Source organism: Ovis aries, chromosome 17 (genome assembly GCF_016772045.2).
Source record: "Ovis aries strain OAR_USU_Benz2616 breed Rambouillet chromosome 17, ARS-UI_Ramb_v3.0, whole genome shotgun sequence".
In the NCBI taxonomy this organism is placed as follows: Eukaryota; Metazoa; Chordata; class Mammalia; order Artiodactyla; family Bovidae; genus Ovis; species Ovis aries.
In genome coordinates, this window is record NC_056070.1 from 7,776,808 (window position 1) to 7,801,094 (window position 24,287).

Genomic DNA, 24,287 nt, shown 5'->3' on the forward strand with positions numbered 1-24,287 from the left:
AGTTTCCGAGCTCCTGCGCTGGACCACATTAGCCACATTAGCCATCCGTCTCAGACCAGGGGCCTGGGGGCTCCCCCTTCTCAGACCGTCTCACCCTATGTGACTGCACGCTAGGGGGTTGCTGTCTCTGCCTTCACCCTCGGGCTTAAGGGAAGTGAAGTCGCTTAGTCGTGTCTGACTCTGCGATCCCGTGGACTGCAGCCTGCCAGGCTCCTCTGTCCATGGGATTTTCCAGGCAAGAATACTGGAGTGGGTTGCCATTTCCTTCTCCAGTGGATCTTCCCAACCCAGGGATCGAACCCAGGTCTCCCGCATTGTAAGCAGATGCTTTTACCATCTGAGCCACCAGGGAAGTCTAAGGGGGCTTAAGGGGGCCTCTCTCAACTGGGGCAGATTGGACTTTCACAGAAAATTCTGCTAAGTAAGCAGAACACAACTCAGCAACTGAACAACAAGGAGACTAGCAGGAAAATAAAGAAGAGTCCTGAGGAGATGTGTGCCCTCCTGACACAGGCCTAGGACAGCCTGACTCCCCAGATGCCTGACTGAGGTGGGCAGCCTGGTGCTGTGGAGATGGAGGAGGCCCGTTTCTGGCTGCAAAAACGTCTCCTCCCTGCATGACTGTCAACAAGAGGGACCCTGTGTTTAGAAAAGCCAGATTCCCCAAATCGCTACAAAAATCAAGGCCAGCCTCTCAGCCCTAGGGTCTAGGTTCTGGGGAACGTGGCCCATGGGGACCCACCCAGTAGCCCCAGCAGCCGCCTTTATGAATTTCTGGTCTGAGGACAACGTTCCAAGCATCCAGCAGACCAGCCTTGCTTTCTCACTGTCCTCGGGGCCAGGAGCAGTCCTGTGCGTGACCTACATTCAAGTCCCAGTCACGCCACAGTGCTCACGACCTGTGGTCACAGGACCACTGGGGAACATCATCCCACATCCAGGACCCCGTGCTTGCTGGGCCAGGACCACAGCATCCATTTCCAACCTGTGCCGATCTCGACCACACTCAGCTCCACTGCTGGCTTCCAAAGGAAACCAGTAACCCTAACCTACTGCAGACTCTGTCATTCCACTAAGCCTTAGGGGGTCAGGCAGAACTGCTGGTCACACAGCGTAACCATTTCACCTGAAAAGAATCATCATTGCATACGATGAACAATCTCTTCCAAAGCCTCCCAGGAAGGCCTGTCAACAGGCATTCTCCTCTACCTTCCCCCTGCCTCCACCCAGCTTCTCCCCAGCCCAGGATCCCTCTTCTCAACCCTCCCCTCTCCCTGTTCCTTCCCCAGTCTCACAGTCTAGTTTTACTCAGAGCATCTAAACCCAGGCACTCCCCCTCCTAAAAGACCTGTGCAGCACAGCTTTCCAAGGGGCGCCTGTGCTGAGGTCATGGAAGCAGACCCATGGGGGGTGGGGAAGGTCAAAGGTTAGACATGAAGCGCTTGAGAGGGTCAGAGATCCCAACTGGCCGCTGGGACTTGAGCAACTCACCTCATATCTCTGTCAAATTCTCCATTTATAAGATGAAGATGAACTAAAATATCCGAGGTCACTTCCGGTTTCCACGCTCTATGATTTTAGGTAACTCTCCAGCAAAGCCAGCAAGTTATAACCGAGGAACAAGTAAGTCTCAGTCGTCCTAACGTCGTTCACTTTTAGGTTTAAAGAACCTTAATGACTTCGTTGCCACCCTATTTCTCAACAGCCCCACCTTGCCAAAAACACAATTTGAGGAAAGCTTTGCTTCCTCTCCTGCCTTTGGTCCAGCCCCTTAGAGAGCCTGACCTTCTGTGAACACGTCTGAATGGAGCGGAGCTGTCTTCCTCACAAGAGTATTACCCGGAAAGCAATGAGGGCATTGTGCAGGGGATGGGGAGCTGTTTCTGAACCCCCACGTTTTTCGAGGAGCAAATAAAAACACCGCTGCCTCCCTGGAGTCTGAGATTAAACAACACAACCTCAGTATTTTTCCTTTTCAATTATTTTAGTGTCTCCACCCAAATGCCAGAATGGTTCCCAGAATCTGCCACAAGATGGGGGGTGGCGGGTTGTGACAGAATAGCAAATGCTGCTCACCTTTGCCAAAGCCCCTGTTAAGTAAAGCCAAGATGTGGGAGGGGCGGGGAGGAGGCCCTGTGCCCAAAGCTGTGTCCTGGGAGAACGGCGGGAGCTGTCCTGGCCCGCGCTGCCTGCGTTTGCAGTGCTCTGGAAAAAGGCTACCCACAAAGCCATAAAAGCATCCAAGTAGGGTAAATAGGAGTAAAGAGCTGCTCCCATGAAGAACGGCCCTCCACTGCCAGACATCCCCTCTTAATGGATCTTAATGAGCTATCTTAAATGAAGGGGAAGGAAAAGGCCTAGCACTAACACCTGATAATTATCTGTAATTCTCCATGTGTAATGTCACTTAATAGAGGAAAATAATGCAAACGTGGACAGATGCTGGCTAGAGCCTTACAGTGACATCAAAATGAGGGTATTTTGTACAGCAAGGAGCACGCCTAAGCTGCAGTGTTTCAAAGGCAAGTTTTCATCCAAGGACAATACACACCACGACTGTGGGGAATCTGCAATGAAATGAATGCCCACAAAGTATGACCCCCAGGAACAGGCAGGGGCTACAGATATTTAGCTTTATGTCCGAACAGCTGATGGGTGTAGCAGAGACTTGTTTAGCTTCAAATATTTAATGTAAGATTCAGTGAGTCTATATCAGCTTGAGTAAGAGGAAGAAGAATGGATTCCCCAGCATCCTAGACAGATTTTTGGACAACTTACAAGAACTACAATCTTAGCACTGTAGGACTCATCTAAAGTCAAATGTTCTTATTTTACAGATGATCAAAAGAAACCCAGAGGCGGTCTCAGCTGTCAGCCAAGCCTCAGGTGTGCTGGAGGAGAAAGGAAGGGGTGGGAGGTCATGAAAGGACTGTTACCCTTTATCTTACTGGTGATTTCAATGTCAGTCTTGACCAGGAATCAGCATTTCCTGTAACTTTCTTCATCTCTTTCTGCATCAATGAATAATCCGTGAGCACTTACCGTGAATTCTGAGGTTACTCTAGATGCTAAGATGTATCTATTGTAGTTGAGAATGATTTTATCTAATGTCTCTGCAATCGTATTAAAGCGTGTTAGCATGTCTTAAAAATCCCACTGGAGGACCTGCCTGGTGGCCCAGTGGTTGAGAATCCGCCTTGTAATGCAGGGCACATGGGTTTGATCCCCTGCCGCAGGGCAGCTAAGCCCGCCTGTACAACACAATTAGACAGCCTGTGTGCCAGAGAGGTTTCCCAGGTGGCACTAGTGATGAAGAACTTGCCTGCCAATGCAGGAGATACAAGAGATTCGAGTCTGATCCCTGAACAGGGAGATCCCCTGGAGGAAGTCATGGCAACCCACTCCACTGTTCTTCCCTGGAAAACTCCAGGGACAGAGGAGTCTAGTGGGTGACAGTCCATAGGGTTGCAAAGAGTCAGACACGACTGAAGTGGCTTAGCAGGCACACACGTGCCACAGTGAAGCTCCTAAGTGCTGCAACTAAAACCTGATACAGTCAAAAATAAATACTTTAAATATTATTATACTATTACTGTACTATTAAGAAAGAATCCCAACTCTTCACTTCAGATTTCCACATCTGTGAGTGATCTCCTCCAAGTATGTGCACATGTGTAAAAGAATGAGTCTACGTCGGAGCATAGCAGCACCAACTGACCCGGTGGCACCCACAGGAAAGAACAATTGTGGGCTAAGAGCTGAAGACAGACGAGGAAGAAAGACAAGAGTCCACATCACCAATGGATAACAAAAAAGGGGGAAAACAACCAAGACCCAGGAGAGCATGGTCTAAGGTACCCTTCTGGGATGGCCGCAGACAACCAGAGGCCAAGGACCACAGCAGTCCTGCCTCCAGCAACAGCCGGGGGAGAAAGGCAAGTGAGCCCTGCAGGTGGGCCACTGGAAAGCTTCGTTTGGGTTTGCGTGGGTTGACAATCACCAGCACTAGGAATCGCTTGCTTTTGCTTTAATAAAGGATAAAACAATCAAAACTGGAAACAAGGTAAATCGACTTGATTTTTATTTCAGTTTTCTTGAAAGTTACCTGGAATAAAACACACAGCACCTCCAGTCTATTCTGGGGAAAAGAAGCTAGGAAAGAAAAGCTGAAAATAATTACATTAGTGATTTTTAATTGATACAGCTTTTCTTTTGGAGTTGACATTTAAGAATTCCATTGAAATCGTATTAAGCACTGACCTAAGCCAATTTAGCACTTCAGAAAATGGCCAGTTCTTTTGATGAAAATCAGGAACTTCCAGCACTTAGAGGTTACCTAGAGCTCTGTGCTCCAAATCCCAGACTGACTATTGATCCCTCCAAATTCTACCAACATACATAAGCAAGCAGGCACAAAACCAGATGATCTGTCCTTTTCCAGTGGAAATTTCTGTTATTGATGTCAGGCACTTAGACAAGAATATAGCAAGTTCACTCTGGAGGTAGACAATGTTCTCAGGACCCAACAAGCACACCGGAGTGTCAGATGGAGAACACAGCCCTGCCGGCAAGGAGAACCCGCAGACCAAATGCCCTGCCAGCCCAGCAGGTTCCCGCCCGGAATTCACAAGGGACGCTGGGCCTTTTATCTTTCACTTTACCAGTGAAAATGTTTCTCAACATCCTTAAGGGAAAGAAAATTTCCCACTTGGATGATACCTGAAACATTTGGGTCACTAGCTTTAGAGAATGTATTTGTCACCATGAAGATAAGTCCAATGTCAACTAAACACTCCAAGAGTAAGTCAGAAACAGAAAGATAAATATCATATACGAATGCATATATAAGGAATCCAGAAAGATGGTACTGACTAATTTATTTGCAGGTCATCCATGGAGAAAAAGACAGAGAACAGATTTAGGAACACAGGGTCGGGGACTGGGGGAAGGAGAGGGTGAGATGTATGGAGAGAGTAACATGAAACTTGTATTACCGTATGTAAAATAGATGGCCAGTGGGAATTTGCTGTATGACTCTGGGAACTCAAACAGGGGCTCTGTAGCAATCTAGAAGGGTGGGATGGGGAGGGAGGTGCGAGGGAGGTTCAAAAGGGAGGGGACATATGTATACCTATGGCTAATGCATGTTGATGTATGGCAGAAAACAACAAAATTCTGTAAAGCAATTATCCTTCAATTAAAAAAAAAATGTACCGCTATTTTATCAGGCAAATTTACTCAAAAGTTTAAACTACTGAGAGCTACTAAGTCAAATAAAACTTACTGAAATTCTGCAAATTTGGTTTCACTCATCAGTCTTCTCCACTAGATAAAATGCATATCAAACCAGTTGCTTAATCATGTTAAATTACTGTTCATATTTTCAGGAGATCACAGTCAAAACCTAAGATTTATTTCTAAGTTCTTCACCAAAATGAACATATTTTTCTTGTGTTACTAACTTCTGTATATAAGTATTATACTAGAATTTCACTCTATTTTAGGCTTTTACATAGTCGAATTATGGTAACAATATTAAAATCATAATTTTAAATGAGATTTCCAAAAAGAATCATGGTTTCTAAATGAGATTTCTAAAAAGAATCAATCTCTAAAGCTTTATTCTGATTATAATAGGAAAACTACTGTTTACTGATATAAAACCACATCATGTTCAACCCTAACCATAATTTTATATTCCCATTTAAGAGATGGGAACACTTTAGCTCAGAAGAGTTAGGTAAATTGACCCAAATTACGAGATACAAAAAGGATACAGGATCCAAAGTCAAGTCTTCCTGGCTCCAAATCCAAACTTCTTTCCTTTTTGATTTGTTACTGCACCCAAGTCCCAGAACAAACTAACCACTAAATTATGCAACAGAACGGAATCACACGAACACGGCACACGTCCCATTTCATACCTTTGGTCCTCTGAAACTTCCTGGGCTGGTTGGAGAGGAGCTGGAGGATTTCGTCGATTTAGGAGTGGAGAGCTGGCTGCTGGGAGTTCCATTAACTGACATTGAGACAGCAAAGGAGAGAGAGAGGTCGTCAGAACCCAGAGCTACCAGGCCGGGCAGAAACACTAAGCACGTGCCCCACACAGCTCCAAAGGAGCTCCGACTCACTGAAAGCTCAAAGCAGATGGCAACTCAGCAAAAAGCAAAACAATGCGTCTTACTGCATTGCAGACAAAGTATCAGGCAAATAAGCAGTGAAACTGGATTTTCAATAATAGTTTTCCAGCAGTAACATAAACAAATATGTAAAACGTTATGGAGCTCAAGATGTGACCGGGAACTTGTCCACAAATCCGGCATGCCAGCGAGGGTAGAGAAACTGTTCACTCGGAAGGCTGTCCTACAACCTGTCCACACCACCTGAATCACTGAGGCATTTCTCTGTCTCTCCCAGATCCACTCCACAATATAATAATTCTAACACATATCCTAAGGGTAGTCTTAATGGAAAAAGAAAATTATTGGTCATTTCCCCCTGTAATACCCACTTATTTGTTTAAAGGTCATAAAAGGTACTCTTCCAATTTCCTTTTATCTGGACTAGTTATTTCTGAGTCCTTCCATTTTCTTGTCTTCTTAGCTTAATTTTCCCATTATTTAGCAAATCTTGGTGGGTTTCTCCGACACCCTCCTCTAAACTTCCGCACACTTCCTAGGTTGAAAGCTCAGTTTAGAGACTAGGTGAGGAAAAGCATGGCCACGGCGGCTTCCAGGAGAGGGTGAGCTTGGAGATTTTACACTAACTATACAGTGCTAGTCACACATCCCACTGTGACTCAGGCTTATTCCTAATTATACCACTTCTGTTGTAATTTCACAAAGCTATTAGTTAACATCTGGTACTGCTTTTTTTTTTTTTTTCCCTTTTCTAGGGAGTTATTTTAACCCCTTTTATCATTAATTCTCAAAGCTTTTACCCCAAGTAGATGAAAACTGCCATTCGTCTCTATGGAAAGACAAGCAAAGTCCATTTCCTTTTTAAAAAATCTTTTTAATACAAGGGAGCAAACAACTGTTATTTTAAATGATGATATTAAGTATAAAAAGCAAAATGCAAAACTCCTGAAAAGGTGACCTCAAAAAACTGAGCACCAGTCCTTGAAAGGAGGCAAAATTCTGGATCAATAAGCATATTTGTGATGAGATGAATTATTCATGTCTGTTTATTGTATGGCTCACTGTAAAAATTCAGCAAAGATGCAAAAGTTTTACAGTTATTTTTCAATTATCAAACTTTAACTTTTCTAGTTTAAAACCACTCATTCATAAATCATTATCTAGATTTTCTGAACAAACATGTGGGTATTTATAGCACAAGTACAACACAAATAACTGTACAGTCAATTAGAAACTTCCTAGAGTATTCAACAGTCCTGCTTATTTTTCAATAAAGTCACACTTCAATTAGTGCTGTTTCTTTTAAAAATTATCTTTAAAGGGAACTGGTGGTAGGAATCCACATAGAAAAGAGATATTTATGAGCTATGAGCTAGTGAGCTTGCTAGGGGCTGAAACTCAGTCTGGCTCCATTTCTTCTTCATTCAACACAACTACCTGTTCAGGTCCTCCCCTCCCCAAGTGTTGTTACCTTTCACTGATCTTCAGAAATTACTCTGCAATCAAAGATTTCCCTGGAGCAGTGATGGGAAAGGGACTAAAGAAGAAAAATTAGTTCCTGCAAATGGTAATCCCTGTGGCCAACTAATGTCTCTAAAAATACACCTCCTGCCTAAACATAATTTCTTAACAAAACTCACTGGCAGGGATTGAACTGGTATCTACAAATACATGTTCACATTTACCCTTTAATAACTCCCATCCTGGAGACACTAAGCCATAGACAGCTCTCTAAGTTTCTGATAGTATTTCAAAGGCTCAAAACAAACAAAAAAGCTGTCTAGTGATCTCTTAATGTCACTTTTATTGGCACATTGCTCCATTTCTGGGAAGGTAACTGGAAGCTGGGACAGGGTCACCTTGGGCTCTCTGCCCTGACACTGCTGCCCCAACAGGAAGGTGGACAACGCCCAGCATCTCTGGGACGCTCCCTCTCCTTCAGTAGACCGGGATTTTCTTTCCCCCAAATAAGGCTTTTATCCACCCTTCCCTCAACTGTAAGGTAAGAAATTGACATGGGGCTTTCTTGTTCGCTTGCTCTGAACACTTTTTATCCAGGTGGACAAACAGTCACAAGCTAGAAATCTTAAGTGAGAATTTTAAATGCTCACATTATGGTGACTATTGTGGCTCAGGTGGTAAGGAATCTGCCTGCAACACAGGAGACCCCAGTTTGATTCCTGGGTCAGGAAGATCCCCTAGAGAAGGGACAGGCTACCCACTCCAGTATTCTGGCCTGGAGAATTCCATGGACTGTATGGTCCATGGGGTTGCAAGGAGTGGGACATGACTGAGCCACTTTCCCTTTCTCCACTGTGTTACCCGGGTTAATGTCTATGTACTTATTACATACTATTTAGCTATTTTGATAAATGTGAGTTTTATGGAGGGATTTAGTCAATCAGAAGACTTCAATGATGGGAGCACTTCTGTCCCAATAATGAAAAAGCACAAGATTATGTTTACAAAGTTATTGCTCTGTTTGAAATTCCAGGGAGTCCCATGGAATGTTCTAAATGGTAATGGGTACACTACAGCAAAAGTGCCTGTAAAAGCAAGTTATCCATCTGGGTTCTGCGGCTTTTAATAACACAAAACTATTTTTTATAACTATACAGTATGTATTGAACATGCTTTTGGATTAATCTCTTTTAGAGAAGTCATTTAACCATGGAGATGTGGTTTACATCTCACAACTCTTACTTGTAAGTTTAAGATAAACTTGACTAACCTAAATCCAAATATGGACTCAGTTGAAAATCTGAGGTAGTGAAATGTTAAGATTTTCTTAAATCACTTTATTTAAGCATCTCAAATTCTAGTTAAGAAGATTTATACATTTATTAGACTATTCTGTGAAGCAGTTGGTCCGCAAGACAAGTATGGCTATGAAACGTGTTTTTAATTAATTTCCCTCTTTAGACCTCGGGTAGCCAAAATTAGAGTAATCATAATATGTGATCTTTGAACTCTTTGATCTCCACTCCACTTTGAACTTTGATCTCCACTCTTCTTTAGTTATTTTAGTTATATGATAAGCATCTGGAAAGCTATCACTGAAACAAAAGCTAAGAACCCGACAAAAGTCTACGTCTGCCATATAGTAAACCCAGTGAAGTGTATTCATGCAAATTTCAGGTTACGTTAGCTTTCCCAGCATTTGAAATATTGGATTGGCCCCAAAGTCCATTTGGATTTTTCCATTCGATCTTAAAAAACAAATTTTGCAGCCAACCCAATACTTTACAGGAAGCAAACTATGATCTGAAATAAGCTTAACATCAGAGAGATGCTTTCGGTTAAAAATACTCATATTGCCAATATTTTTAGAGAGAGAATACTGGGCTTACTGACTCCAGAGTGAAGGAGGAGGGGAGGAGTAGAATTGCTTCTATGGCCATTTTCGTATTACCGACAACCCTTAGCCTTTTTCACTAACAGATTATTTTCCGAAATTGACTTGAAGACAGACCCCTTGAAGCACTGCGCCTCCCCCATCACCGTGTACTGTGGCTGCACGAAGACTACACATGGGGCTCCCTCCTGCAGGCGCCTGGCTCTCTAACAAGCAAGGGAGCCGAAGCAGGACGCACTTGCTGCAGCACAGATGTCCACTGGTACGAGCCAGATACAGGCATGGAAATGGAGCAAAAGGAAACAGAAGAGGCGGCAGAAGACAAAAACAAAAAACCCAGCAGAGCGACAAAGCCGTAATTCTCCTGCTCACCTGGGGATCTGGCTGTAGAGTAGGCACTGGAGTAGTGGCCACCCCTCTTTACTGTACATATTCAGTATCGACAAAGGGCGAGAAGGAAGGAGAGCAGTTATTCGGCAGGTCTAAACGTGCACACGACCCAGGATGATTAGGGTTACAAAAAAAATTTTATGGGATAGAATTATCACTACAGTAAATCAGAAATAACCCCAAATGCCTCACAATAGTGAATCAGCTCAGCAACATGATAAGAGAAAATATGGCATTAAGGATGCATGGGGGCTTTGGGAGCGAGGCCATTCAGAGTCTTACTAAGAATCTCTTAATTTCTTCATTTCTACATTGAGAATAATATCTAAATTTAGAGTTACTGAGATTAAATAAATGAAAATATGTATAAAATTCCTAAAAAAAAATAAAAAAATAAACGTGCACACGGAAAGAAGGGAAACTATCCCACCTAAAGAAAGTGGGGTCGGTGCAGAAGATGGAGCAGCAGAAACCCCCGAAACTCGGTATTTTATAGATAGGTTGAGGCTTCAGACAGTTTTTATTCATATTACTTTCACATGTTCTAGATTCCTCACATGTAAAATCATGTTTTTTCACAATCTTTCCTTAATGGGAAACAATATTAGCATACTATAAGCGAGCCTTATAGCATCAAAATATCAAGATTTGGGGGACATTTTAATTTTTTAAAAATGTCAAAAGCTGTCAAAATTATGAGAAATCCATAGGTTTAGGATCTGAAAGAAATGTAGAGGCAAGTCTGACTCTGAAATAAGCAGCATTACTTCCAACAATAATCGTTGCTACGATTAAATTGCTTGACAAAGGAAAAGCCTGTGGAACCTTATCAAGGAAATAGTTTTGCTAGGTGGGTGTATTGGCTTATGCTTTAAACCAATAAGAGAAGAAAATATCCATTAAAAAAAAATTTTAAATGCAGACACAGTGGTCAAAATGTGAAAACACTTCTATGTAAATACCAGGAAAAGAATCTAGATAAGATTGCTCTTGAGAAAATGTGTCAGAACAAAACAAGTATCTTAGGACACTTGTTATAACTTGGAGAAACAGACTCAAAACTTTTGATCTAAAAATCATGCCATCTATATGTTATGTTGGAACCTGGCTGCATACAAGGATGGGCACGACTGCCAACTCATTCTAAAGAAAACCGAAGAACGTGCTCCGTCTGTGACTACCCGCTTCCCTCCCTGTAACTACCTGAAGCCGGTGACTTGCTGCGTCGGGAAGGCCCAGGGCTCTTGGATCCAGAATATTTAACAGCTGAGGAGCGAGAATAGGAAGACTTCAAGACACGGCACTCTAGAAAGAAAGGAAAGCGCTTTAAAGAGATCTAGTTTTAATTCTAGAAAGACCACAGTCCAGTAGTTTAGTGCCTAGAACCATTACCTGATCGTTTTATCACTGTTAAATGACTTTTATATACAAAGCATCCATCCCAAAAGCACACCTGAGATTTTCGTAAATTAGGCTTCAGACCTTGTCATTCACCTCATTGTTCCAGAGGGAGTCCTAATACAGAAATCCATATATAGCAAGTGCTCAGTCAAGAAAATTTGATTCACACACACAATCTAATCTCCACATGTACAACTTATTATTATTGATCAACAGCATTGATAGGCAAAGGCTATAATAGAGAGTTCTCTCCAACTCAGCTAATCTTAATTTGAAAGGCTACAGGATTCTAATTTCTGAACCCCTTACTTATTTTCCATCTGCCCAAAGTACAAAGCATCAAAAATGAGGGAACCAGCTTTAAACAACAGCTTTGTTCTTTCCATAAATTGCCAAATAAATCAGCATGCGAAAGTGAAAGTGGCTCAGTAATCTCTGACTCTGCAGCCCCATGGACTATACAGTCCACGGGATTCTCCAGGGCAGAATACTGCAGTAGGTAGCCTTTCCCTTCTACAGGGGATCTTACCAACCCAGGGACTGAACTCAGGTCTCCCTGCTGCGTGGCAGGCAGACTCTTTACCAGCTGAGCTACCAGGGAAGCACAAATCGGCGCGTAGAGTACCAGAACTAATTACACGGCTAAAATAATCACTTCCAATTCAGGCAATTAAGAATGTGGGTTTTGGAGTCCTGCAGCTTTGGGATGAATCATGGGTGTGACTTTGCTGACTGGTGCACTTAGCTTAGGTCTAAGTCTCAGTTTTCTCTCCCTATGAAATTGGGATGAGACTAAATCTGCTTAACAGGCTTGTTATAAGGATTAAATTATATAACGTATTGTCAAATTCACATTAAAATACTTCAATTTATGCAGAAAGATTAAAATATGGGTTGGTTTTAATCTATACCCCCAGGGACAATAAATTAACAAGTGAAGTACACTAATCAGCAAAATACACACCCGGGAAGGCTAGTTAGCATCTGAAAGACTCTAATCAAAACCTTACTCCAAGGGGGCTGTAGCAACAGCAGTCTAGTTCATGAGCATTATAGATGTTAGAAAGTATTCCAGTGTTGAAAGGAGTGGTGTGTGGATTAGTTAGAACCTTCCTAAAGGCACTGCCACTCTTTCATGAACAGGATGTATAACCCTAGAGAGCTACTAACCAGAACCACCCCAAGGTTTAGGAATCTGAGCAAGCCCTGCACCCAGCTCATTAACACAGGATTTTGCCCTAAGACTAGGTTAGCTAAATTTTATGAACTTTGAATGATTTCTTTTAATGCAAGATGTTGTCAGAAGTATAAAAGGACAGAGTTGGGACTCATCAAGATTACAAGTTACACAGATTTTGTTTGTTTTTTAATCTTTGCCTCCTAAACCCAAACAGGACCCTGTAGAAGCTCCTGGGCATGGAAGCCTTTCCCTGTTCGCCCCCTGCACCCCACCCCCCCCCACCCCACCCCCGCCCCTTGCTTGTAAGGAACAGACTCCAGCCTCCATGACCTTCCCTGAGCTCCAAAGGGCAGGTTCCAATAGCTGCTAGTCAGGGAAGGGAGGGGATGAAGAGGCAAGGGGGGCAGGGCCCTGGTTCTGCCTCAAGGGACACACAGAACAGTGTCTCTGAGCTCTTTACAGAACAAACCCCCAGTAAACGGCAGATATCAGCAATCCTCATTCCAGAGAAGACCACCTTTAGGAACCAGAAAAACTCATCAGAAGACCACTTGAGAACAGGTCAAAGGCGTGCAGGCTCTGCACACACCTCACCCTTGAACAACTGCTGTTAAACCCCTCACCAAATCCTCCAGGGTTGGGACACGCAGTTTTGAGAGGCAGGAGCCCACTGTATCCCCTTTCGCCTGGCAAAGCAATTAAACTATTCTTTTCTACTTCACCCAAAACTATGTATGTCTCTGAGATTTGACTTAGCACCAGTGCAGAGAGGCTGAGTTTTTGACATCACTCCTAATAAAGGCACCTGTGGCAGAATTAGGTCTGAGACTTGTTTTCATGTAAGAGGAGGGGCCGGAGCGCCTGCGCGCTCTCGCTCTCCCGCGTGCGTGGCTCCCGCTCCTTCTCTCTCTCTCTCCCAGTCTCTCTCCCCTTCCCCCATGCGCTCCTCCACTCTCTTCCCTTCCAGTCTTTGGGTTGGCATGCCCTCATGCTTCGAGGATGGATTCTCCTGCTATCTCCTAAATAAAATAGAGCTGTAACACTGATGTGCCTAAGAGCTATAACACGGTTTATCCAAGACCCGAGAGCTGTGACGCACCGGGGGCTTTAATGTCCGTGGCTCCAAATCTTTGTTGTGACGAGACAAAGAGCCGAGGAATATTCACTCGCATGACAGACTTAATGGTGATGATATAATAATAACATTAACAACAACAGTAACAGCATATACTATGTAATGGGCACCCTTCCAACTGTTTTACACATATTAATTCATTTAACCCTCACAAAATCTTATGACAAAGCCCCTATTATTATCCCCAGTTTGCAGAAGGTTAAGTAATTAGAGATCAAGAGGGAAGAAATTAGTAACTTTCTCCTATCTCTAATTATAGGAGTTCATTGGTAGCCAAAACAACAAAAACCTATGAATGATTCAAATATTGCAGGTAAATTAACAACATACAAACATAAAAGCACTGAGGACAATGCCTAGTATACACAAAGTAAGTGCTCAATAAACGTTTAATTGCTGTGTTGCCACCCAAATTAACTTTACAACCTGAAATATACCGAGTTTCAATGTCTCAGCTTTCACAATGATAAACATTGACAAAGAAACATTATGAAGCGAAATTAAGCTACAGTCAAAAAAGATGTAAAATAGAGATGATATGTAAATTTACATTTTTCAGTAAACCCACAAGAACAGGTGAGAGTATTAACATAGATAATATCGCTAATTCTTTAAGGTCTTTCTGGTGGCATTACTCATCTAAAGCAGGGCTAGATATAAGATGCTACAGAAACCCTCAAGAAATTTGGCACCTGTGGGGAAAAAAACAAAGTGGAAAACCAAGAAGAGTAGATAAATGAGCCCCAAGCACTCAGTAGATAAGTCACCCCTAGAAAACTGATATAGTATAACAGGAAAGAATTAAGAAGTCTGACACTGTAGCATGTATCATCTTGAATTTTTAAAAGTTTATGGGTCACCATATTTATTTGGTGATATGTTTCTCTAATTCTGGACTGTCGAGTCACTGCAACTGGAAGGGGTTTATCACTAGTCTAATTTTTGAAAAGCCAGCTCTCCTCATTGATGAAATTAAAGCATGGGATTGAAACCTCTAACATCTCTCTTCTCTGAAAAACATTTTGTCTATATGATTCTATCTCATTTAAAGATGAAGTTGACTTCACTATCAGCTAATAATCACTAATACTCTAATCAGTTTAAATTTCAGATAACAGAGTATAGCAATATTCCCATAATCAATAACATCTGAAATCACTGAGGTTATTGCTAAACAGTCGAAAACTCCATTTTTTGGCTAAAATTAAGAGAAAGGGATTTTCTTATCTTATCAATGAAAATAGCTTTATTTTTTCTGCATATATAACAATTCATGTTATTTTTTAAAAAGATGGAAACAGAGCAAAGAAATCTGAGATAATCATTGTTAACATATTATTATTCTTTTACACATCTCTTTATGGACATGAGAAATGTATAATTAACTATTTTCAGGTTCAGTACTATCCATATTTTAAGGTGGCCTAGCCAAGGCATCATTCTGGAAGAAGGTAGGAATCAATTTTGAAAGTGTAACAATGCAGTAAAAAAGAGAAGAAACCAACTTGCAAAAAAATACCAAAAATATTTAACTACTTGGAATTAGGGGGTTTTGGTGTTTGCAACTAGATAACTGCCTCATTGTATTTTCTACTTTTATTAATTCAAAGAAATTAACTCAACTAAGAGTGAGAGTAGATGATGATCTAATTAAATTAACTCTTCATTACTTCTTTCTTTGACAACCAGACCACTTAACATGCACCAAATGCCAAACCTAAACCTCCACTTCAGGGTTACAAAGATGATCACTGAATCGCCTTACCACTGTGATCCAGGACAAAGTCATCTTGGGCATAACGGAATTTCTCAGGTCCACATGCAATAAAAACATCATCGTCACCAAAAAAGTCTTGCAGACAAGTAACCTACAAAAAAAAAAAAAAAATCATGTCCAAGAAGTAAATTAGAAACATTAAAAGTGCAATAAAAGTCAACAAAATTTATATTTTCAAGCCTCACCTATAATAGTGAGTTGGAATGAAAAACTATTTCCAAGCATTTTACTCTTCACAAAGCACTTTCACACACTGTCTCCTGACCTCAGAACAACAAAACGAGGGGCTCATAGCTGGCACCAATATTCCTGTTTCACAGGCGAAGTGAAAGGCATCCACAGGAGGCTCAGTGATGTGCTCCAGGTTTCCCTGAACAGGGGGCAACGCTGGGGCAGATGGAGCTCTCTGTTCGCAGTCTGCTCGTCTACACTTCCTCTCTCCCAGCAGCTCCACATCCCAGCCACGTCATCTCAGGTGTGGCCCCTCTGTATCTCTGGCACAGTGTGCCTTAGGTTGTCATGAGGATTGATGCACACTCTCGGAATGAGTGCCAGGCATGTAAGTACAATGTGTTAATACTCATCTCTGCCACCATCACTGGAATCAGAGGAAGACTTGCCATAAAGCTAATGAGGGCCCTTCCAAGGCCCTGTACTTAAACAGTCTTAACTTCACATTCTTTTTTTCAACCCTCCCCCACACAGTATAAGTTTCAGATTCCATAGAACTTGATCCACCCCAGGAAGCACATTTATCCATTCATCCAAGTGGTGACAAGAAGAACCATCTTCTAGGATTCGGGATGCAGACAGGCTCCATTCTCACCTGTTTTCTAATGGGATGTATAAGATTTCTTTTTCAAAAAAGTACTCCTTTCCGAATGATAATATAAAGTTTTTAAAAAGTAATAAAGTTTAATAAAGTTTCTAGTACTTGGAAAAGTTGTGTTATCTCAAGAATTCCTTGTCTTTCTGATCACTACTTAGCTTTTTATTTGAAAAACGTATTTTTCATTGCAGTTAAAAGAAAATGCTCTAGAGAGCAGACAGTGAACTAGACACAGCGAATGGAACAGACGAGGACCCTGCTCCAGTCACTCCAATTCTCATCAAGCAAGATGTGTCTTCCGCACCTCACTGAAATCCGCCCAGGCAGCAGCGTTTTAGTCAGTCTGGTAAGAAATTCCCACAGACAAGGCAGCTTCAATGACGGAAACTTACTCTCACAGCTCTGGAGGCTGGAAGGCTGAGATCAGAGTGCCAGCGTGGTGGGGTTCCTGTGAGGACCCTCTTACTGGGTCCCTCACATGGAGGGGTGCAGGGAAGACACAGGAGGGAGCAGCTGTCTCCTGCCTCTTCTCATAAGGGTGCAAATCCTTCCACGGGGCTCTTCCCTAACGACTTCACCCAACCCCACTGATTTCCCAAAGGGCCCCACCTCCTAACACCATCACATTGAAGCCAAGAAGAATCCCGTGGGGGTCCGGGACACAGAAGACTTTCTGTCTCCCATTTTCCTGTTTGTAGGGAACAGAATGCAGCCTCCAGGACCTCCCCCTGAGTTTCAAAGGGCAGATTCCGACAGTTGCCAATCAAGGAAGGAGCAGCTAAAAACCCACCTGAGGTCAAGTGAAAGCGAGCAGAGGGGCTCATCAGGGCGACTGCCTTGTTCAGTCGCTGTCGTGGCTGACGCTTTGCAACCCCATGGATTGCAGCACGCCATGCTTCCCTATCCTTCACTATCTCCCAGAGCTTGCTCAAACTCATGTCTACTGGAAACATCACAGCTTTGACTACCTGGACCTTTATCAGCAAAGTGATATCTCTACTTCTTAATACACTATCTAAAATAAAGGAAAGAAATAGAAATAGCCAACAAATAGAGGAAAACAATAGAATGAGAAAGACCAGAGATCTCTTCAAGAAAATTAGTGATACCAAGAGAATCTTTCATGCAAAGATGGGCACAATAAAGGACAGAAACAGTATGGATCTAACAGAAGCAGAAGATACTAAAAAGAGGTGGCAAGAATACACAGAAGAACTGTACAAAAAAGGTCTTAATGACCCAGATAACCACGATGGTGTGATCACTCACCTACAGCCAGACATCCTGAAGTGCAAAGTCAAGTGGGCCTTATGAAGCATCACTATGAACAAAGCTAGTGGAGGTGATGGAAGTCCAGCTGAGCTATTTCAAATCCTGAAAAGTGATGCTGCTTGCGAATACTCAAACCAGCACACAGTTGCACTCATCTCACATGCTAGCAAAGTAATGCTCAAAATTCTCCAAGCTAGGCTTCAACAGTATGTGAATCAAGAACTTTTAGATGTTCAAGCTGGATTTAGAAAAGGCAGAGGAAGCAGAGATCAAATTGCCAACATCCACTAGATCATAGAAAAAGCAAGAGAAATTCCAGAAAAACATCTGCTTTATTGACTATGCCAAAGCCTTTGACTGTGTGAATCATAACAAACTGTGGAAAATTCTTAAACAGATGGGAATACCAGACCACCTTACCTGTCTCCTGAGAAATCTGTATGCAGGTCAAGAAGCAACAGTTAGAACTGGACATGGAACAACAGACTGGTTCCAAATTGGGAAAGGAGACCAACAAGGCTGTATATTGTCACCCTGCTTATTTAACGTATATGCAGAGTACATCATGAGACATGCTAGGCTGGAGGAAGCACAAGCTGGAATCAAAACTGCCATGAGAAATGTCAACAACCTCAGATATGCAATGATACCACTCTAATGGCAGAAAACAAACAGGAACTAAAGACCCTCTCGATGAAAGTAAAAGAGGAGAGCGAAAAAGTTGGCTTAAAACCTAACATTGAGAAAACTAAGGTCATGGCATCCGGTCCCATCACTTTATGGGAAATAGATGGAGGAAAAGTGGAAACAGTGACAAACTTTATTTTCTTGGGCTCCAAAATCACTGCAGATGGTGACTGGAGCCATGAAATTAAAAGACACTTGCTCCTTGGAAGAAAAGCTATGACCAACTAGACAGCATGTTAAAAAGCAGAGACATTACTTTGCCAACAAAGGTCCATCTAATCAAAGCTAAGGTTTTTCCAGTGATCATGTATGGATGTGAGAGTTGGACCATAAAGAAGGTTGAGTGCTGAAGAATTGATGCTTTCAAACTGTGGTGCTGGAGAAGACTCTTGAGAGCCCTTTGGACACCAGGGAGATCAAACCAGTCCATCCTAAAGGAAATCAGAACTGGAATATTCATTGGAAGGACTGATGCTGAAGCTGAAGCTCCAATATTTTGGCCACCCGATGTGAAGAACTGACTCCTTAAGAAAGACCCTGATGCTGGGAAAGATTTTAGGTAGGAAGGGAAGGGGGAAACAGAGGATGAGATGGTTGGATGAGTCTGAACAAGCTCCAGGAGTTGGTGATAGACAGGGAAGTGTGGCATGCTGCAGTCCATGGGTTTGGAAAGATTTAGACAGGACTGAACGACTGAACTGAACTGAGGACCTGCATATACCTGAATCAGCCACACCACCCTTGCTATAAAACTCCCCATCAAATCATTCTGGGTGAGGATTCATAGTTTTTCAGGGCAGGAGCCTGCTGTGGTCCCCTTTGCCTGGCAAGGCAATAAACCTATTCTTTTCTACTTTACCTAAAACTCTGTCTCTGAGATTCAATTTGGCACTGGTGCACAGAGGCTCAGCTTTTGGCATCAACTTCACCAAGCTTTCAGCATCAACAGTGGGGATTAGGGTTCTGATATATGAATCTTGGGGAGACACCAACATGCCATTCATAATAGAAGAATAACATTCTTCACCTTTTCGGGAAAGCCTGCTTCTCTTCCCCTCAGCTGGTGATCACACGCATTCTTTGTCCATGGTAGAATCCTGCGACTCATCCTTTCCTCCCTTCATCATCAACCCCTCAGATCATTTTTCCTTCCTACCCCTTGGTTCAGCTCTCACTGTTTCTTGCCTGGACACGTGCTGTTGTCAAGCAACAGGTTTTCTAACTGCAGTCTTCACTGCTCCCCTAGCTCCAGTCATCACTGTTCTCACAGATGTGGGAATAAATGGTATATGCAGTCTGTTACTGTATGATGGGTTAGTCACTAAGTCGTGTCCAACTCTTGCAATCCCATAGACTGTAGCCTGCCAGACTCCTCTGTCCATGGGATTCTCCAGGCAAGAATACCAGAGTGTGTTGCCATTTCCTTCTCCAGGGTATCTTCCCAACCCAGGAATCAAACCCAGGTCTCCTGCCTTGCAGGCAGATTCTTTACCAACTGAGCTATGGTATAGGGGTGCCCATGAGACAGGAAAGGGGCAGAGCACAACCTTTAAAAGAATGACATAGCCTAAGGACACAACATCGACTGATTAGAATCAAATAGATCCAAGAAGTGCATGAGTCAGCTTCCACTAGACCTTAAGCCTCATTATACACTCATAACACGTCAGCAAGGTAAACGGCACACCCACAAGGCGCCATGACAGTTCCAAGGCTGACCATAAAGGGTGGGCGGTGGCCCAATTCCTGGAAAGCCCCACCTCTTCCCCTAAAAGAACTGGAACACTCCTCCTGCTCATTAGCCTACAAAACTACCTACGCCTATAAAAACTGACAACCCCATCCCCTGGGGACTGTCTTGCCTTATGAGATGATCCATACTCTGTGGAGTATGCTTCGGTCCTGAATAAACCTTCTCTCACTTTGCTATGGCTTGCTATCGAATTCTTTCCTTTGCGAAGCCACCCCAGGGACTCAGATGTGACCTGGGATGTGACGATTCCCTAGCGACCCACTCTCTTTCCTGCAAAACCCACACTCCTTACAGGGCTCACTGACCTCCTTCCCTGACAAGACAATGATCCTGCACAGGGCACACAAGACGGGCCCTGCCTGGGCCTTCTACCCTTGACTCTGCACACTCGCTCCTTACCCACAGCAAGATGACTTCAGGGTCACTACTCGTTTAGCCCAGTGATTCTCGTTAAACAGCTTTATTGAAGCATAATTCACAAACCATACAATTCACTCATTTAAAGCATTCAATCCAATGATTTTTACGGTACTCAGAGTTCTGCAACCATCAGTCACCATAACGTAAGAACACTGTCATGACTAAAAAGAAACCTCCCCCAGGGCCCATTAGCATCGACTCCCCAGGTCTGCATCTCCTCACTCCCAAGAACCTAAAATCTGCTTTCGGTCTGTATGGATTTGCCTATTCTGGACACTTTATCTAAATCAAGTCACACAATATGTAGCATTTTGCAAGACTCGTCTGCCACTGAGCACGTTTTCAAGGCGCATCATGCGGTAGCAGGTATTATTACTTCATCCCTTTCTAGAGGTGCGTATTCTCGGTTGCATGGACACACCACATTTTGTTTATCCACTCACCAGTTAGTGGACATGTGGGTAATTTCTACTTCAGTGCTGGCTCTTATCAGTATATTTTCCCCCATGTTGTTTCTCTGCCTTAAGTGACCTTTCTGACCACCTTTTGGTGCCGTGACCTCCAGAGAGGCAGTGATATTGCCCATTCATTGTTCCCTAGGGTCTAGGAGAGTCCTGGCCTCGGCGGATGCTTCACACATGTCTGCTAAATGAACTGTGTGGCCTGTTCCTATTGGCACTGAGTTCTCAGGCACAGAATAACTCCTCTGGGCTGAGTGGCGTCACAGACGCCATCTCCACTGCTACCTCCACCACCATCACTGATGTTTAGGGCTTGCAGAGCTTCGGCATCACTTAACCTCTCAGAATTGTCTCTGTGTACTGTATATGTGTTATCTCATTAACCCCTACAATAACCATCACGTTGATACCATCATCACTCCTCATTTACAAATGACAAAAAAAAAAGCATTCTACAGTGAGCAACTTGCTCACACACAGGAGGGATTTGAGACAGGTCCTCCAGTCTACATCTCTGTTTTAAACTTGACTCTATGGTGCAGCCCCTCACCTGGAATCCCAGAGTTCATGCATATACTTTTATAGTTCTTATCACATTCTACCTTGCTTTACAGTTATTTATATCTCCTAAAGGAAATCATCATGGGGTCACAAAGAGTCAGACAGGACGGAGCGACTGAACTGAACTGAAAGGAAATCATTGACTATGCCAAAGCCTTTGACTGTGTGGAACACAATAAACTGTGGAAAATTCTGAAAGAGATGGGAATACCAGACCACCTGACCTGCCTCTTGAGAAACCTGTATGCAGGTCAGGAAGCAACAGTTAGAACTGGACATGGAACCACAGACTGGTTCCAAATAGGAAAAGGAGTATGTCAAGGCTGTATATTGTCACCCTGCTTCTTTAATTTATATGCAGAGTACATCATGAGAAACGCTGGGCTGGAAGAAGCACAAGCTGGAATCAAGACTGTGGGGAGAAATATCAATAACCTGAGATATGCAGATGACACCACCCTTATGGCAGAAAGTGAAGAGGAACTAAAAAGCCTCTTGATGAAAGTGAAAGAGGAAAGTGAAAAAGTTGGCTTAAAGCTCAACATTCAGAAAATGAAGATCATGGCATCCGGTCCCATCACTTCATGGGAAATAGATGGGGAAACAGTGGAAACAGTGTCAGACTTTATTTTTGGGGCTCCAAAATCACTGCAGATGGTGACTGCAGCCATGAAATTAAAAGACGCTTACTCCTTGGAAGAAAAGTTATGACCAACCTAGCATATTCAAAGGCTGAGATATTACTTTGCCAACAAAGGTCCGTCTAGTCAAGGCTATAGTTTTCCCAGTAGTCATTTATGGATGTGAGAGTTGGACTGTGAAGAAAGCCGAACACCGAAGAATTGATGCTTTTGAATTGTGGTGTTGGAGAAGACTCTTGAGAGTCCCTTGGACTACAAGGAGATCCAACCAGTCCATCCTAAAGGAAATCAGTCCTGGGTGTTCATTGGAAGGACTGATGCTGAAACTGAAACTCCAATACTTTGGCCACCTCATGTGAAGAGTTGACTCATTGGAAAAGACCCTGATGCTGGGAGGGATTGGGGGCAGGAGGAGAAGGGGACGACCGAGGATGAGATGGCTGGATGGCATCACTGACTCAATGTACGTGAGTTTGGGTGAACTCCAAGAGTTAAGCGAGGCCTGGCATGCTGTGATTCATGGGGTGGCAAAGAGTCGGACACTTCTGAACGACTGAACTGAAAGGAAATCAGCCTTGAATATTCACTGGAAGGAGTGATGCTGAGGCGCCAATACTTTGGGCACCTGATGCAAAGAGCCGATTCATTAGAAAAGACCCTGAGGCTGGAAAGACTGAAGGCGAAAAAAGAAGGGGGCAGCAGAGGATGAGATGGTTAGGTAGCATTGCTGACTCCATGGACATGAATTTGAGCAAACTCTGGGGTACAGTGGACAGAGCACCCGGCGTGCTGCAGTCCTCGGGTTCCCAAGAGTCAGCTGAGACTTAGCGAGTGAACAGCGGCAATGTCTCTCACATCTCCCTCTATTTTGTTTTTCACACACATATAATTAATAAATTGTTCTTAAATGGAACTGAATTGAGTTTTACTTTCTTGGCCAAATAAACATCTACCAAAGTTTAATCCTTTTTTTTTTTTAAAGAACATTTCACTAGTTTTTGAATAAATTTACAAAATATGACAAGTGAATTTTCTAAAATATACATGTGTGAATATCTGTTTAAAAGCAAATTAATTTTATAAGGAAACATTTCATCTGCTACTAAATTAGTTGGCTTTGAGTAGAATAAATGCTAAATAATTAAGTTGCCTATTATGTGGAATAAAGGTATTTAACAAGTCTAGGGAATAAAATACATAAAAAAGGCAGTTTATTCCCCCTCCCTGAGCAGTCCTATTTAATTCTTCCTAATCAACTGTTTAATGATTTCACCTGTCAATATTTGTTTGGATTTCCAAACGTGGTTTGCATAAGATGTGTGCACTCTTTTAATTCCGGTTCCAGCCGTTAAATACACATTTGGTTAAACAGTTAAGCAAACCGTATAAATTAGCAATTAGGTTCAGATTTACCTAAAATAAGTGACCACTACTCTCAAAAAATGATAGGTGTCATATAAATGATAAAACCGAGATGAACCAGCATGTATTTTGACTAATTCTATTTTATTAAGGTATACTCAGGATGCTGACATATCTCATAAAACGTTAAGCAACTCCCGTTTCCATTCATTCAACGAATCTGTATTGAGAACTTCCGAGCCAGGCAGCACACTAGGAGCTACAGAAACATCAGGGGAGGGGGTGCCTCGCCCTCAGGAAGCAGTGTGAGCTGACGTGTGATAAGAATACAGAAGTCCACCTGCACACTTTCTCTAGGTTCCACACACATACACTATCGTGTGTAAGACAGACAGCTAGCGGGAAGCTGTATCGCACAGGGAGCTCAGCTCGGTGCTCTGCGACGACCTAGAGGGGTGGGATGGAAAGGGGAGGGAGGTCCAAGGGGGAGGGGATACACTCTGTACACACAGCTGATTCACCCTGTTGCACAGCAGAAACACAACCCTGGAAAGAAATCATACTCCAATTAGGCATTAATGTATGCAATGTCAAAAGCGTTAAGAGCTCCAGAGAAAGACAGCAAGGAAGTGGAATGATGAACACAGGGCGCATGCTGCAATAAGCTGCTTCCTTGCAAAGGGGCCATTTGAACAAAACGTTGAGAGGTCGGAGAGAAGCTGCATGAACGTCTAGGGACGAGGTGGGGTGGGGGAGTGTTCCAGGAGTGAGCAAAGAACACGCACAAGCCTTGGCATGCTTACAGGGAACACGCACAGAGCACGCGAAGAGGGAGCCGCTGCGGGAGACTAGGCGGGGGAGGCCGGCGGGGTGGGGCTGGTCGGGACTGGCTTCCCTCCGGGTGAGATGCGAACCCACTGCAG

General features: G+C 43.1%; 1 protein-coding gene across 9 annotated transcripts in view; it reads right to left on the reverse strand.

Annotated features, from left to right (window-relative positions):
• DCLK2 (doublecortin like kinase 2) overlaps positions 1 to 24,287 on the reverse strand; it is a 189,363-nt gene that overhangs the window by 51,017 nt on the left and 114,059 nt on the right. For 6 of the 9 annotated variants that reach the window (XR_006056766.2, XR_006056765.2, XM_042234945.2 and 3 more), the window contains exons 3-6: positions 15,367 to 15,469; positions 11,089 to 11,190; positions 9,868 to 9,918; positions 5,925 to 6,019 (exon numbers count right to left, since the gene is read on the reverse strand). Coding sequence is in view for 7 of the 9 variants with exons in the window: in XM_042234945.2 (XP_042090879.1) it covers positions 5,925 to 6,019; positions 9,868 to 9,918; positions 11,089 to 11,190; positions 15,367 to 15,469 (351 nt within the window). In the remaining 2 variants the exon portion in view is untranslated. The remainder of the gene's footprint in view (positions 1 to 5,924; positions 6,020 to 9,867; positions 9,919 to 11,088; positions 11,191 to 15,366; positions 15,470 to 24,287) is intronic. The other 3 variants (XM_042234947.2, XM_042234946.2, XM_042234950.2) reach the window with 1 other exon arrangement.